Source organism: Balaenoptera physalus (assembly GCF_965194825.1).
Source record: "Balaenoptera physalus genome assembly, chromosome: 20".
NCBI classification, from domain to species: domain Eukaryota; kingdom Metazoa; phylum Chordata; class Mammalia; order Artiodactyla; family Balaenopteridae; genus Balaenoptera; species Balaenoptera physalus.
This window is the reverse complement of record NC_138901.1, coordinates 39,818,155-39,833,034: the sequence shown is the minus strand read 5'-3', so window position 1 is coordinate 39,833,034 and position 14,880 is coordinate 39,818,155. Positions and strand designations below refer to the sequence as shown.

At 37.6% G+C, this 14,880-nt stretch overlaps 1 protein-coding gene and 1 pseudogene across 2 annotated transcripts in view; one reads left to right on the top strand and one right to left on the bottom strand.

The window, feature by feature from the left end:
* The window catches only part of LOC309649739 (synaptosomal-associated protein 23 pseudogene), a 424,755-nt pseudogene that overhangs the window by 79,889 nt on the left and 329,986 nt on the right, over positions 1-14,880 (bottom strand). The window lies entirely within an intron of this gene.
* Positions 1-14,880, top strand: part of SKA2 (spindle and kinetochore associated complex subunit 2) — a 31,812-nt gene that overhangs the window by 13,480 nt on the left and 3,452 nt on the right. The window contains exons 2-3 of the mRNA XM_082440196.1: positions 393-479; positions 10,656-10,832. Coding sequence (XP_082296322.1) covers positions 393-479; positions 10,656-10,832 — 264 coding nt within the window. The remainder of the gene's footprint in view (positions 1-392; positions 480-10,655; positions 10,833-14,880) is intronic.

Sequence of the window (14,880 nt, the reverse complement as noted above, 5' to 3'; positions counted from 1 at the left end):
CATGGGTATTCTAGGTCAGGGGTCCCCAACCCCCTGTTAGGAGCCAGGCTGCACAGTAGGTGAGCACAGTAGGAGGTGAGCGGTGGGCGAGCAAAGCTTCATCTGCCGATCTCTCGCATTACAGCCTGAACCATCCCCTATCCCCACCCCTGCCCACCCCCCCATTCCGTGGAAAAATCATCTTCCACAAAACCGGTCCCTGGTGTCAAAAAGGTTGGGGACCAATGTTCTAGATGATGGAGGTTTTATATACTTTTCTATTTCCATATTTTCAAAATCAGTGTATATCGTATTAAAATATGTGAAAATATAAAGAAAAAAGAATAGTTACAGTATCATGTTTAGTAATACGTCTTTTGGTTCATGAAATAATTATTTGTGCTGATCTTTAGTTCCAGAAGGCTGACTCTGATCTGGATTACATTCAGTACAGGCTGGAATATGAAATCAAGACTAATTATCCTGATTCAGCAGGCAAGGTAATCTGAAAAAGAAATGTCTTTTTAACAGAATATTTTATTAAAAGATTTTCTGATAGTATTTCTAATAGTAGTAGATTATAGCAATTACATTATTAAGTATTAAATTTATAGAATCTTTTTTGTGTTGGAAACTTGGTCACAGAAATATTGGAGAGATTGTACCCATAGTCAAGGAAATTTGTGGCTCCTTTTTTTTTTTAACCCATAAATAAGACTTATTGAGTCCAGAGATGTAAACCACTATGGAAGCCTCTGAAATTCTGAGAGAATATAGATACCTCTAGGGGAGCGGCTAAATAAGAGGGGAGAAATCCTAGCAGTCATGATATTCTCTGAGGAAGATGATGATATACTATTAAATTCGTTATATGAACTGTGATTTTTGCATAAAATTATGTACTTAGTTATTTCTAAGTTTAGGTTGATTAGAAATATTATCTGTTTATATGCCATAAATTATAACTACATGTACACACGCCTATCTCTATAGAGATAAAGCAGACAATTTTTAAGCATTGTCTGCTAACATTAATTTAGCACTTAAAACATTAATTTACCACTTAAACCATTACTGTTTATCTTTTATAGCATTTGCTAGCAGACAAGAAATACCATATTTTACTGTTTCTCAAAAAATTTATACAATTAAAATTTGGGGGGAATTGAGTGGAAGTGCAAATTAAAATAACATTTTATATAAAATTGGAAAGCATTGTGAATGTTCAGTTTTTACTGCTTTACATGAAATAATGGAATGCCAGGATTCTATGGGAGTACAGTTTTAACTGTTCTACCTCCTTAACTGACTTGACCTTTTCTTTGTCTTTTCCTCTTTTCTCTTTTACTGAAGAACAACCAACCAGTTCTGGTCCAGTGGTACCACCTAGTTGACTGGCCAAAGCACTCATCTGAGTCGGTATCTTTTGAGTACCATGTGGAAGACATTTCATGTGGGGCTTCCCCTTTTCTTCCACCTTCCATCTCTCATTTTAGTTACACTTCCAGTTGTTTTTCTTCTACAACTTTTTTTTTAAAACAGCTTTATTGACCTATAATTCACATACCATGAAATTCACTCTTTTGAAGTATACAGTTCAGTGGTTTTTTAGTATATTTAGTTCATTGGAATTTTTAGTAATTTCGTATATTGTACAGCCATCATCACGATAAATATTTGAATATTTTCATCACCTCAAAAAGAAACCCATACCCATTAGCTGTTTCTCCCCATTAACAACCACTTCTCCTGCCCCTGGCCAGCTCCCAACAACTACTAATCCACTTTCTGTTTCTGTAAACGCTACAGATTTGCTGTCTGAACATTTCATATAAATGGAATCATACAATATGTGGCCTTTTATGTCTGGTTTCTTTCACTTAGCATGTTTTTTTTTTTTTAATTGACATATAGTTGATTTACAATGTTTCAGGTGTATAGCAAAATGATTCAGTTATACATACACACATATATATATTCTTTTTCAGATTCTTTTCCATTATAGGTTATTACAAGATATTGAGTATAGTTCCCTGTGCTATACAGTAGGTCCTTGTTGTTTATCTATTTTATATACAGTAGTGTATATCCGTTAATCCCAAATTTCCAATTTATCCCTCCCCCGCCTCTTCCCCTTTGGTAACCATAAGTTTGTTTCCCATGACTGTGAGTCTATTTCTGTTTTGTAAATAAGTTCATTTGTATCATTTTTTTTTAGATTCCACATATAACTGATATCATATGATATGTCTTTCTCTTTCTGACTTCACTTAGTATGATAATCTCTAGATCCATCCATGTTGCTGCAAATGGCATTATTTCATTCTATTTTATGGTTGAGTAGTATTCCATTGTATACATATACCACATCTTCTTTATCCATTCATCTGTCGATGGACATTTAGGTTGCTTTCATGTCGTGGCTATTGTAAATAGTCCTGCTATGAACATTGGGGTCCATGTATCTTTTTGAATTAGAGTTTTCTCCGGATATATGTCCAGGAATGGGATTGCTGGATCATATGGTAACTCTATTTTTAGTTTTTTGAGGAACTTCCATACTGTTCTCCATAGTGGCTGCACCAGTTTACATTCCCACCAACAGTGTATAGGAGTGTTCCCTTTTTCCCACACCCTCTCCAGCATTTATTATTTGTAGACTTTTTAATGATGGCCATTCTGACCAGTGTGAGGTGATACCTCGTTGTAGTTCTGATTTGCATTTCTCTAATGATTAGTGATGTGGAGCATCCTTTCCTGCGCCTGTTGGCCATCTGTATGTCTTCTTTGGAGAAATGTCTATTTAGGTCTTCTGCCCATTTTTGGATTGGGTTGTTTGTTTGTTTGATATTGAGTTGTATGAGCTATTTGTACATTTTGGAAATTAAGCCCTTGTTGGTCCCATCGTTTGTAAATATTTTCTGCCATTCCGTAGGTTGTCTTTTCGTTTTGTTTATGGTTTCTTTTGCTGAAATAAGCTTATAAGTTTGATTAGGTACCATTTGTTTATTTTTGCTTCTATTTCTATTGTCTTGGGAGACTGACTTAAGAAAACATTGGTACAATTTATGTCAGAGAATGTTTTGCCTATGTTCTCTTCTAGGAGTTTTATGGTGTCATGTCTTATATTAAGTCTTTAAGCCATTTTGAGTTTATTTTTGTTGTATGGTATGAGGGTGTGTTCTAACTTCATTGATTTACATGTGGATGTCCAGCTTTCCCAACACCACTTGCTGAAGAGACTGTCTTTTCTCCATTATATACCACATCTTCTTTATCCATTCATCTGTTGATGGACATTTAGGTTGCTTCCATGTCTTGGCTATTGTAAATAGTGCTAATAGTGCTGCTATGAACATTGGGATGCATGTATCTTTTCAAATTAGAGTTTTCATCTTTTCTGGATATCACTTAGCATGTTTTAAAGGTTCATCCAGGTTGTAACATGAATCAGTACTTCATTCCTTTTTACAGCTGAATAATATTTCATTGTATGGCTGCACCACATTTTCTTATTTATTCAATCAGTTAATAGACAGTTTGGTTGTTTCCTCCTTTTGGCTATTATGATAATAGTACCATAAACATTCACACACAAGTTTTTGTGTAGACATTTGCTTTCATTTCTCTTGGGTACATACCTAAGAGTGGAATTCCTGGCCACATGGTAACCCTATGTTTAATATTTTGAAGAACTGCTAAATTGTTTTTCAAAACAGTTGTACGATTTTACATTATTAGTTTTTTGTTTTTTTTAAGTTGTGGTAAAATATACAGGATAAAATTCACCATTTGAACCATTTTTAAGTGTACAGTTCCATGGTATTAAGTACATTTACATCATTGTGCAGCTATCACCACCATCCATCTCCAGAACTTTTTCATCTTTCCAAATTGAAACTGCATCCATTAAACAATAACTCCCCATTTCTCTTTCTCCCCAACCCCTGGCAACCACCATTCTACCTTCTGTCTCTATGAACTTTACTACTCTAGGGACCTCATATAAGTGGACTCATACAATATTTGTCCTTTTGTGACTGGGTTATTTCACACAGAATAATGTCCTCAGTGTTCATCCATGGTGTAGCCTGTGTCAGAATTTCATTCCTTTTTAAGGCTGAATAATATTCTATTGTATGTAATATACCACATTTTGTTTATCCATTCATCTGTCAATGGACACTTGGATTGCTTCCATCTTTTGGATATTGTGAATAATGATGCTACATTGGTATATATATATACCTGATGTATATCTGTTTGATTCCTTGCTTTCGATTCTTTTGTATAAATACCCAGAAATGGAATTGCTGGATCATACGATAATTCTATGCTAACTTTTGAGGAACTATAACTTTTTAAACACCTGTAATATTTATCCAATAATTATCCTTTTTTGTGTGTTATATTTGGGAAGAAAACCATGAACTTAGTCTTTGTAGATTTCACTGGCATTAGTTCTAATGATTATATATGTATCAATGAACAAGAAAGTAAACATCCAGTAGCACTATCTTCTAATACTTCTACACAGTAAAATGGCAGTAAATATTCATTGAACATTACTATGTGCCAATGACTGTGATGTGTATTTGGAGACTGTCAGTAATTCTGTATAAAACTCAACATTTTAAAATAGACTTTTAAAATAGACGTAGGTAGATATAAAGATGCAGTAAACTACAAGCTTCTATTACCATGTTTATCACCCTATATTTGTTACAGAAAGCTAATTTTGTTTTATGTTACAAGAATTTTCTCTGTAGATTCTTTTTTTTTATTAATTAATTTATTTATTTTTGGCTGCATTGGGTCTTCGTTGCTGCACGTGGGCTTTCTCTAGTTGCGGCGAGCAGGGGCTACTCTTTGTTGCAGTGCGCGGGCTTCTCGTTGCAGTGGCTTCTCTTGTTGCAGAGGGACCGTGGGCTCTAGGCGCATAGGCTTCAGTAGTTGTGGCACGTGGGCTTAGTAGTTGTGGCACACGGGCTTATTGGCTCTGCAGCATGTGGGATCTTCCTGGACCAGGGCTCGAACCCGTGTCCCCTGCATTGGCAGGCGGATTCTTAACCACTGTGCCACCAGGGAAGTCCTGTAGGTTCTTTTAAATTTAGTAACACAATTAATGGCATGTTTCCTTTTGATTCTTTCAAAAGACTTAGTTGAGTTTTTTGCTCACATATTGGCTTTTCTTCTTCCTCATCACTAGCACTGTCATAACCAGAGCACTTCTTGTATATTTTTGTGAGCTACCAAAAGTGATCACCCACTTATAATAAATAAAACCCTAAAATGAATTGAAATGTTATAGGCACAAAATTAAATAAAGTGCAGAATAGTTTGCAAACACTAATAAAAGAACACGGTGGCTCCCAGGAAGCCAGTCACTCAAAATAGGCTGTGTGCACAATAATGTTTTCCTCTGTGGTGTGGTGCTAAGTCCTAAAATCACGTTTCCTGAATTAATCATTGCCATCTCAATTTTACTAGATCCAGTTACTGTCACAAAACATGTAGTATGGGTAATTGACTAACTACCCTATGTTAACTCTTAGCTCTATGGCTGTTTATTCCTTACACCTTATTCACCAATTCCTTCTTTTTTCCTAGTTTGGGAGATCATCAGGATTTGTTCTTAACACATTTTTTCCCCTATAAATTTGTATCAATATTTGGGGAATTCGTTATTCTTATGGTTTATATGTACAGTTCTCTGGTCAATTCACTACTGAGCTCCATTCTAAAGACCATTTATACTTGCCTGATCCCCTGCCATCTCACAGTTGATGTCCTCTACCCTCAAATCAATTTTCCTCCCAACCTGAAACTTTTATTTTTGTCAAATTAATTTTTATAAATAATTAGAAAAGTCACAGAAGTACATAGTTACAAACAGTAATTCCTTGTTTCACACTTTTATTTCAGTATCTTCTTGTATTTACCTCTATATTTCTAAGTAGTATGCTTGTTTTGCTATTTTTCCTCTGATGTGAAATATCTACTGATTTCCTGGATACAGACTATTCTAGTTCAAATCCCAGCTCTGCATTGTGATCTTAGGCAAGTCACTTAACCTCTCTGTACTTAGTTTCCTCATCTATAAAATGGTTTATTACTGCCTACTTTGTAGGTTAATAGAGAATAAAATATATATATATACATAATGTGTTTAGAACTGTTTGGTCCAGAATATGCGATATATTTTACCTGTTATTACTAATAACTTCCTGTTATTGAAGATAAAGATTAAATACTTTACTATCCATAAGTATCCTCATCTTCACAATTTCTGGATATATCCATTCACTATTTGTTTATATTATTATGTCTTAGTCTGTTTTTTGGGCTGCTATAACAAAATACTAGACTGGGTACTTTTTAAATAACAGAAAGTTATTTTCACAGTTCTGGAGGCTAGAAGTGCTAGATCTAGGTGCCAGCATGGTCAAGTTGGGGCCTTCTTTTGGGTTGCAGACTTTTGGTTGTATCCTTACATGGCAGAAGGGGAAGATCTCTCTAAGGCCTCTTCTATCAGAGCACTAATCCCATTCGTGATGGCTGTACCCTCTTAACATAATCACCTCTCAAAGATCCCACCTCTTAATTCCATCACCTTGGGGGTTAGGTTTCAACAAATGAATTTTGCAGGGACACATTCAGACCACAGTAATTATGGCTCTGCAAATATTGCTTTTATCCAAGTCACGCAATATACTATGTTTGCTTTTACTTTCTTACACACCTTGTTTTCCTGGAGCTAATAATTGTTTTCTTTTTTTTCCCCCTTCAGTTTTCTTAGTTTTTCTATGCATTTATCATTAATTCAGCCTCAGACTTTTCTACCAGAACTGATAAACTCCTGTCAACATTGTCAGACACATCATATGATCCCTAAGTTTCATTTTCTTTCACATCCCTTGTGTGCTGTCTGTCCTCCTGCTCCAATCTAACCTTCGGCTCTACAGGCTTCCTGCATGGCTGGGAATTTCTTTACCATAATTTCGGTAATTCCCTTTGTTTTACTCCCTTTAGTTTGGATCATATATTTCATTCTTTGAGATGTCAGATGTTTGAAAATGTATTTATTTAACCCTATTTAATCCTTTAGTTGATGGATGGTCTGGTTGAGTATGGAATTCTAGAGATTATTTTCTCTTAATTTTAAAATCATTGTTTTGTGGTTTCCTAGCTCCCAGTGTTGTTGTTGAGAAATAGATGCCATTCTAATTCCTGATCCGTTGTATTTGTCTTCCTTCTTATTTTATACCTTCTGTCCCCGCCCCCCCCCCCCCGCCCCCAACTCCTGCATCACACCTATCTGTCTTGGAACTTTAAGAATATTTTATCTATGCTGTGAAATTTTGTAATTATTTTATGATTATGATATAGGTCTTTTCATTAACTGTGCTGTCACTTGGTGGGGCTCTTTAAATATGAAACACGTGAATCTAAAGTCATATAACTTTTCTTACCTATATATTCATAAGAAAAGAAATCCTCTTTTGTGGCCTTTCCCATTACTGAAATATTGGACTTCCTGAATCTATCCTCTATTTTTCTTATCTTTTCTTTCAATTTTCATTTTTGTCTATTTCCCCCCTCCTTTTTAGGATATTTTTTTGACTGTATTTTCCAGTTTTTCTACTGGCAATCTCTTAGAATATCTAGATACATTATGAGAAATGAAGGGTTAGGGTGCAGGTCTCAGTGTCATTGGGGTGTTTACTGAGTAGATATCCCAAAAGGCATCTTAATATACACTATTTGCCAGACTATACATTTGGTGTCATCTATCATTTCTTTGCCCATATCAAACATACTATAAGTTTTTTAAACTTTTTTATGGTGTCTCTCTTTTGTCGTTTTCCTGCTTCTACTCTTCATGCCATAGGTCTTGATCACTCTCTGCAGAGTTATTTTAACAGTCTTTAAGTTAGATTTTCTGTTCTTATTCATTCCTGTTAGAATCATCTTTATTTATCGGTCTCCAGAGAAGAGGGGAGTAGAGGGCCATGAACTGAGCCTCTGACTATAGCCATGAGGTAGGGTCCTCGAAGGAGATACTTGAAGAGTGGGAAGATAACCAAGATAGTATAGTTTTATGGAAATCAAGAGTTCATTTTAAGAAGATTAGAATAGGAAAGAAATAAGGAGAGGCAAAAAGAGGGGTATCAAAATTATAGAGCAAGTCTGACTTTTTGATTGTTTAAAATAATTTGGCAAAGGACTCTAGTCTATGGGGTCTTCTATTATTATTATTCTTTTTAATTGTATTTATTTATTTATTTATTTTTGGCTGCTTTGGGTTTTCGTTGCTGTGCGCAGAGCTTTCTCTAGTTGCGGTGAGCGGGGGCTACTCTTGGTTGCGGTGCACAGGCTTCTCATTGCTGTGGCTTCTCTTGTTGCGAGGCACGGGCTCTAGGGGCATGGGCTTCAGTAGTTGCAGCATGCAGGCTCAGTAGTTGTGGCTCGCAGGCTCTAGAGCGCAGGCTCAGTAGTTGTGGTGCACGGGCTTAGTTGCTCCGCGGCATGTGGGATCTTCCCGGGAAGAAGTCCCAGGGCCACTTATTATTAAAAGGCCTAGGGGGCTTCCCTGGTGGTGCAGTGGTTGAGAATCTGCCTGCCAATGCAGGGGACACGGGTTCGAGCCCTGGTCTGGGAAGATCCCACATGCCACAGAGCAACTAGGCCCGTGAGCCACAACTACTGAGCCTGCGCGTCTGGAGCCTGTGCTCCAAACAAGAGAGGCCACGATAGTGAGAGGCCCGCGCACCGCGATGAAGAGTGGCCCCCGCTCACCACAACTAGAGAAAGCCCTCGCACAGAAATGAAGACCCAACACGGCCAAAAATAAATAAATAAATAAATAAGTAAGTAAAAAAAAAAAAAAAAAAAAAGGCCTAGGAAGTGTATTATTATAGGACTTAGAAGGTTGGTGGCAAATGGAGTGAGAAAAATGAAACTGGTTTTGAATCGCAACAGTCAAGAGAAGAGTTAATTTTCCCCTCAGTATAGGGAAAAATCTATATATATTTGAGGTCTGTATAGAGGGAGATATGAAAAGGTTATTGAAATATAGGAAATTTAAGGTTCTGGAGGATATGGGTAGGACACAACAATAATAGTGGTAGTGGGACTTCCCTGGTGGCGCAGTGGTTGAGAATCTGCCTGCCAATGCAGGGGACACGGGTTCAAGCCCTTATCCGGGAAGATCCCACATGCCGCGGAGCAACTAGGCGCATGCGCCACAATTACTGAGCCGGCGCTCTAGAGCCCGAGAGCCACAACTACTGAGCCTGCGTGCTGCAGCTACTTAAGCCCGTGCCCCTACAGCCCATGCCTTGCAACAAGAGAAGCCACGGCAATGAGAAAACTGCGCACCGCAACCAAGAGTAGCCCCTGCTTGCTGCAACTAGAGAAAGCTCGCGCACAGCAAAGAAGACCATATGCAGCCAAAAATAAATAAATAAAATAAACAAATTTATTTTAAAAAAAAATAGTGGTAGTGTTAGGGGCTAAGTAAGGATCAGAATGTCCGTAGTGTTTTCATTTTCAGGTGAAAAGGCAGGAGTAGAAACTCCTAGATGGTTTCTGTCTTCTCAGTAAAGTAGTTGGGGTGAGGTCTTTTGCTAAGAAGGGGGTGGATGGAAACTGGAGGGAGTGGAGAAAGTTTGGAATAGCTAGTATTGGAGGGTTTGCTAAGAAACCACCAGGGAATGAAAAGAATTACCAAGTGGCAGAAAGCACCCGGTTGAAATGTCTTTTATGGAGTAGTGGTTATTTATATTCCAAAATGAATTTGAAAAACTAATGTAATTTATAAATATAGTTGCTTGAGTTGGCATGCATTTTGTATAGTGAGGTCAGTGAATTGGTGCTCATACATACTTTAGCCCCATGTATATTTAAGAATTTCAGGACTTCCCTGGTGGCGCAGTAGTTAAGAATCTGCCTGCCAATGCAGGGGACATGGGTTCGAGCCCTGGTCCGGGAAGATCCCACATGCCACGGAGCAAATAAGCCCGTGCGCCACAACTACTGAGCCTGCACTCTAGAGACCGTGAGCCACAACTACTGAGCCAGCGCGCCTGGAGCCCGTGCTCTGCAACAAGAGAAGCCACCTCAATGAGAAACCCGCTCACGGCAACGAAGAGTAGCCCAGCTCTCCGCAACTAGAGAAAGCATGTGCGCAGCAACGAAGACCCAACACAGCCAAAAATAAATAAATAAATTAAAAAAAAAAAGAATTTCATCATAAGTGGTTTCAAGTTGTCTTATTCAACAAATCAAAATAGTTCCTTAAATCACCTTCTGTAAAATAACATTTAGAATTGTATTTTAGAAGTATGGTGTAATTAATTATTGTGAGCAATACATCAAATATTACGTATCTAATGTGACCTTATTTGCTGTTTAATATTGCTGTTGTGTGTGTGTGTGTGAGTGCAGGGGAGGGGTTATTTCTGTGCCTAGGCTTTAAATTCCTTGAGAATAGGATGTAGGTCTTATACCTCTCTCTTTTTTCCTTCCTCCCATCCTCTGTCCCATAGTTGCATAATTAAATACAGTGTTCTATTAAATGGATGGTAGAATGTGCTGTATATATTTTAATTTTTAAAAGAAGCTTAATTTTTCCTTTCCAGGTTTAATATATATTAATTTTTTTCCTGATGTAGAAAAATCCTGTTACACTCTTAAAGGAATTGTCAGCAATAAAGTCTCGCTATCAAACTTTGCATGCACGCTTTAAACCAATTGCTGTCGAGCATAAAGAGACTAAGAGCCGCATTTGTGCTACTTTCAATAAGACTGTGACCTTGATACAAGAACTACAAAAGCAAACAGACCTGAAGGTAATGCTTTCAATTGACCAGTTGGATTTGTAGAATTTTAATTCTGAATTTCTCTTTGAAAGATAAATCCCCAGTAACTCTCATTTTGAAATTCAGCAGTTGGAACTGTTGATAGAAATGAGATTTTCCTGATTCCCTTACGTATAATAGCTCTCATCTTCTTTATTTTATAAATTTAATTTATTTTTGGCTGTGTTGGGTCTTCTTTGCTGCGTGCGGGCTTTCTCTGGTTGCGGCGAGTGGGGCTACTTTTCGTTGCGGTGCACAGGCTTCTTATTGCAGTGGCTTCTCTTGTTGCGGAGCACGGGCTCTAGGCACCTGGGCTTCAGTAGTTATGGCACGTGGGCTTAGTTGTTCCGCAGCATGTGGGATCTTCCCGGACCAGGGATTGAACCCGTGTCCCCTGCATTGGCAGCAGGGAAGTCTCCCTCCTTTTAGTTTAAAATGAGCAGGTGGACTTGACATGGTTAATGAAGAGGTATTCTGTCTTGGATTATGTAGCCATGGCAGAAGAGAAATCTTCCTAATACTTATTAAATCTACCAGTTCTGCTGGTTCCTGTAAGAACTAGTGAGACTGAGAAATCTAGAAAGCATCTATACCAGTGACATTTTTTTTTTTTTTAACTTTGGGTTTATTTATTTATTTATTTATGGCTGCGTTGGGTCTTTGTTTCTGTGCGAGGGCTTTCTCTAGTTGCGGCAAGTGGGGGCCACTCTTCATCGCTGTGCGCGGGCCTCTCATTATCGCGGCCTCTCTTGTTGCGGAGCACAGGCTCCAGACGCGCAGGCTCAGTAATTGTGGCTCACGGGCCTAGTTGCTCCACAGCATGTGGGATCTTCCCAGACCAGGGCTCGAACCCGTGTCCCCTGCATTGGCAGGCAGATTCTCAACCACTGCGCCACCAGGGAAGCCCCCAGTGACTTTTTTTAGTTCTCCTTTTCTTCAGTTGGGTTGGTGGGCTTGGGTAAGCCTGACCTTCATCCTCTTCCTCCATTCTGTACCCCCTTCTCATTTACTGTAAGAATCTCATTTAGTGTAATCCTCTATCACTGATGTGTAAAACTCTTTAGATATGTCGGAGTAGGAAAAAGAATATGAACTGCTGACCTAGGCACTAACATCTTGAACAGCCAATTGAAGAGTTTGGTCGCATTTTCGTTTACAACGCAAAGGTGAGGGCTTTTGAAAGAAAAGATAGCCTAATGTAGATGGAATCATAGAGTTGAATTTAATTATCTGGACAAAAGATGTCCAATAGGTTTTAATTTCTGGTGCTAACTCCAATCGGTTAACTGGTAATACCTGCTTAGAATGCTGTATTAAGGAGCTGTGTCTGGGCATGGCAAAAAAGCTATCTGCTGTGGCATGCTGCTAGGGGCAGCATACATGGTATTTATTTGCCAAGTCCGAACTAAATTATGGCTTAAGCTACTTGAATTATAGGCTTGTAGCAAGAGTAGATCTCAAAGGTTGATTACCCAGGTTAATTTGATCAAGAATTCTTTATGTTACCAATGGAGGAAAAGAGAACAGTGCCTGGGTAAAAATCGTAAAATGACACCTTAAATGTATGTGTTATGTCATGGAGAAATAAATTGTGGAAGAGGGGAGGGCAATTAAAAAGGGCACAGAGGGAACAGGGAGCAGGAATTTAAACAGTATGGGTGGCATCACCTGCTAATAAATAAAATGCAAAAAAGATGTATGTAATAACCTTTATAAATAAAATCAAGTCACATATTCTTCATTGTACATGTGATCAGAGCCTGACAACAGAAGCACATAAACTTGTTCTAAGGAAACAAATCTTGAAGAGAGACTAAGAGTAGTTCTGAATGTATATATCAACATATATGTATAGAAATCCATGAATTTATTGAAGCACAATAAATTGGGGTGAGTAAAGAGAAAAATGAAAGAGAAAAATGATTCTTTGAGTATTTACTAAAAATTGTCTCCATTAGATACAATAAATAGATGGCATATTTCTGAGATTAAAAAAGTGGTACAGAAAAGTAGTTATGATAGTGATAGGGGATGCCAAATCATTTAAATATCTGTAAAATCTTCATTTAGTTAAAAGAAGTATCTGAAATGAGGAATAATTATATCAAAGGTAGGAAACTAAGGGTTTTCACTTTGGATCAGATGATGACAAATAAGGAGAAATGACTGAAAGGCAGGTTATAAACCTTGAAAAAGGAGATCATGTTTTAGAATCAGTGATAGCCAAGTTGGGAAATGTTGGGTATAGTGGGTCTTGTACCCACTAGTTTAGAAATGAGATAGTAGTAGAAAGTTAAGAGAAAATTTTTATGATCAAAATGTGGAAGAAAAGGGAATGGCATCTATAGAGAGTTATATAACCAAAAATAGTTCTATGAGCCCAGAGTGTAAAGGACGTGTAAAGGAATTTCAAGTACAAAAAGAGGCATATTAGACATACACGGTCAGAACTGTGAGAATAGTTAAGAAAGCCAAAGGCTAGATTGAGCTGAGGATTGTGAAAACTTCTAAAATAACCAAAAGGGCTTTTAAAATTATTTTGGGAACATGAAGAACAAGAAAGGGATGTCTACTTAGGGCAAATGGTCCTTTGTTCATAAACAACAGAAAGCAAACAAAGTAAAACGGTTCAGTTATTATCTTGCTATGATTTTTATCAAGTTGAGTGGTTTTTCATTTGGAAGCATAGAAAATGTATATTTGAATTGATAATACTTAAAAAAAACTTGAATTGGTAATATTAAAAAATAAATAGGGAGATAAGAACAGAAAAGGAGGTGGAAGGAAGGGAATACATATTAATTTCCTGATCTTTTTAGTTGCTGTTAAGACACTGAGGTTTAAATATAGTTAATTGTAAAGGTGACCATCAGAAGAAAAAAAAAAGGACTAAACTTGTTCCAAATAGAAAATAGCAAAACAACCCCTCCCAAACAAAAGTATAGCAATAAATAGAAAATTAAAAAGGCATTAAAGATAGAATGGAAAAAAATAAAAAAGAATGTATGGTATCCCATCGATGCTCTGAAACATTTGTATTAAAGAAGAAAAATTTCTACACATCTTAGACTAGTTAACTCGTGGAAAAACTCTTTGAAGTTTTATTTTATAAACAGATGGTCTGAAATCTCTTGAATTTCAGAGATAACAATGAGAAACATGGATTCATGCAGAACAAAGTCTTGCCAGAATAATAACCATTTCCTGTTTTTGAGACAGAAGAGGGAAATTCTGTTATTATTTGGGCTGCGGTAAGGCCTATAATTGTTTTTCATTTATCCATGTGAACATTTTGGGCAAATGTTGGCTTGATAAATGAAACCAGGTGGGGTGTCCAATGGCCTCATGTGGCTATATAAATTAAAATTAAAAGTAATTAAATAAAATTAAAAATTCAGTCCTTCATCTACTGATTGGACAGTGCAGATACAGAATATTTCCAGCATCACAGAAAGTTCTATTGGACAGCGTTGCCCTAGAGATTCTGATTCTGTAGGTATGAGGTGTTCCAGATTTGGCAGTCTCTCTAGAGATGACCTATATAGTTGAGCAGATTTGTAACTATTTGAGTGATTCTTCAGATCCTACCTCCTATTATTTCCTCATTAACCCTGTGTTTCAGCTAGCCTGTTTGTTGCTGCTCTGTGAAAGCCCCTTACAACTTGCCTTCGGCTTCTCTTCTTTGTTTTTTGTTTTTTAATATATAAATTTATTTACTTATTTATTTTTGGCTGCGTTGGGTTTTCGTTGCTGAGCGTGGGCTTTCTCTAGTTGTGGCGAGCAGGGGCTACTCTTTGTTGCGGTGCACAGACTTCTCATTGCGGTGGCTTCTCTTGCTGCAGAGGGCAGGCTTCAGTAGTTGTGGCTCGCGGGCTTTAGGCGCAGGCTCAGTAGTTGTGGCGCATGGGCTTAGTTGCTCTGCGGCATGTGGAAATCTTCCCAGACCAGGGCTTGAACCCGTGTCCCCTGAATTGGCAGGCAGATTTTTAACCACTGCGCCACCAGGGAAGTCCCCTTCCCTTTGCTTTTGCTGCTCCTA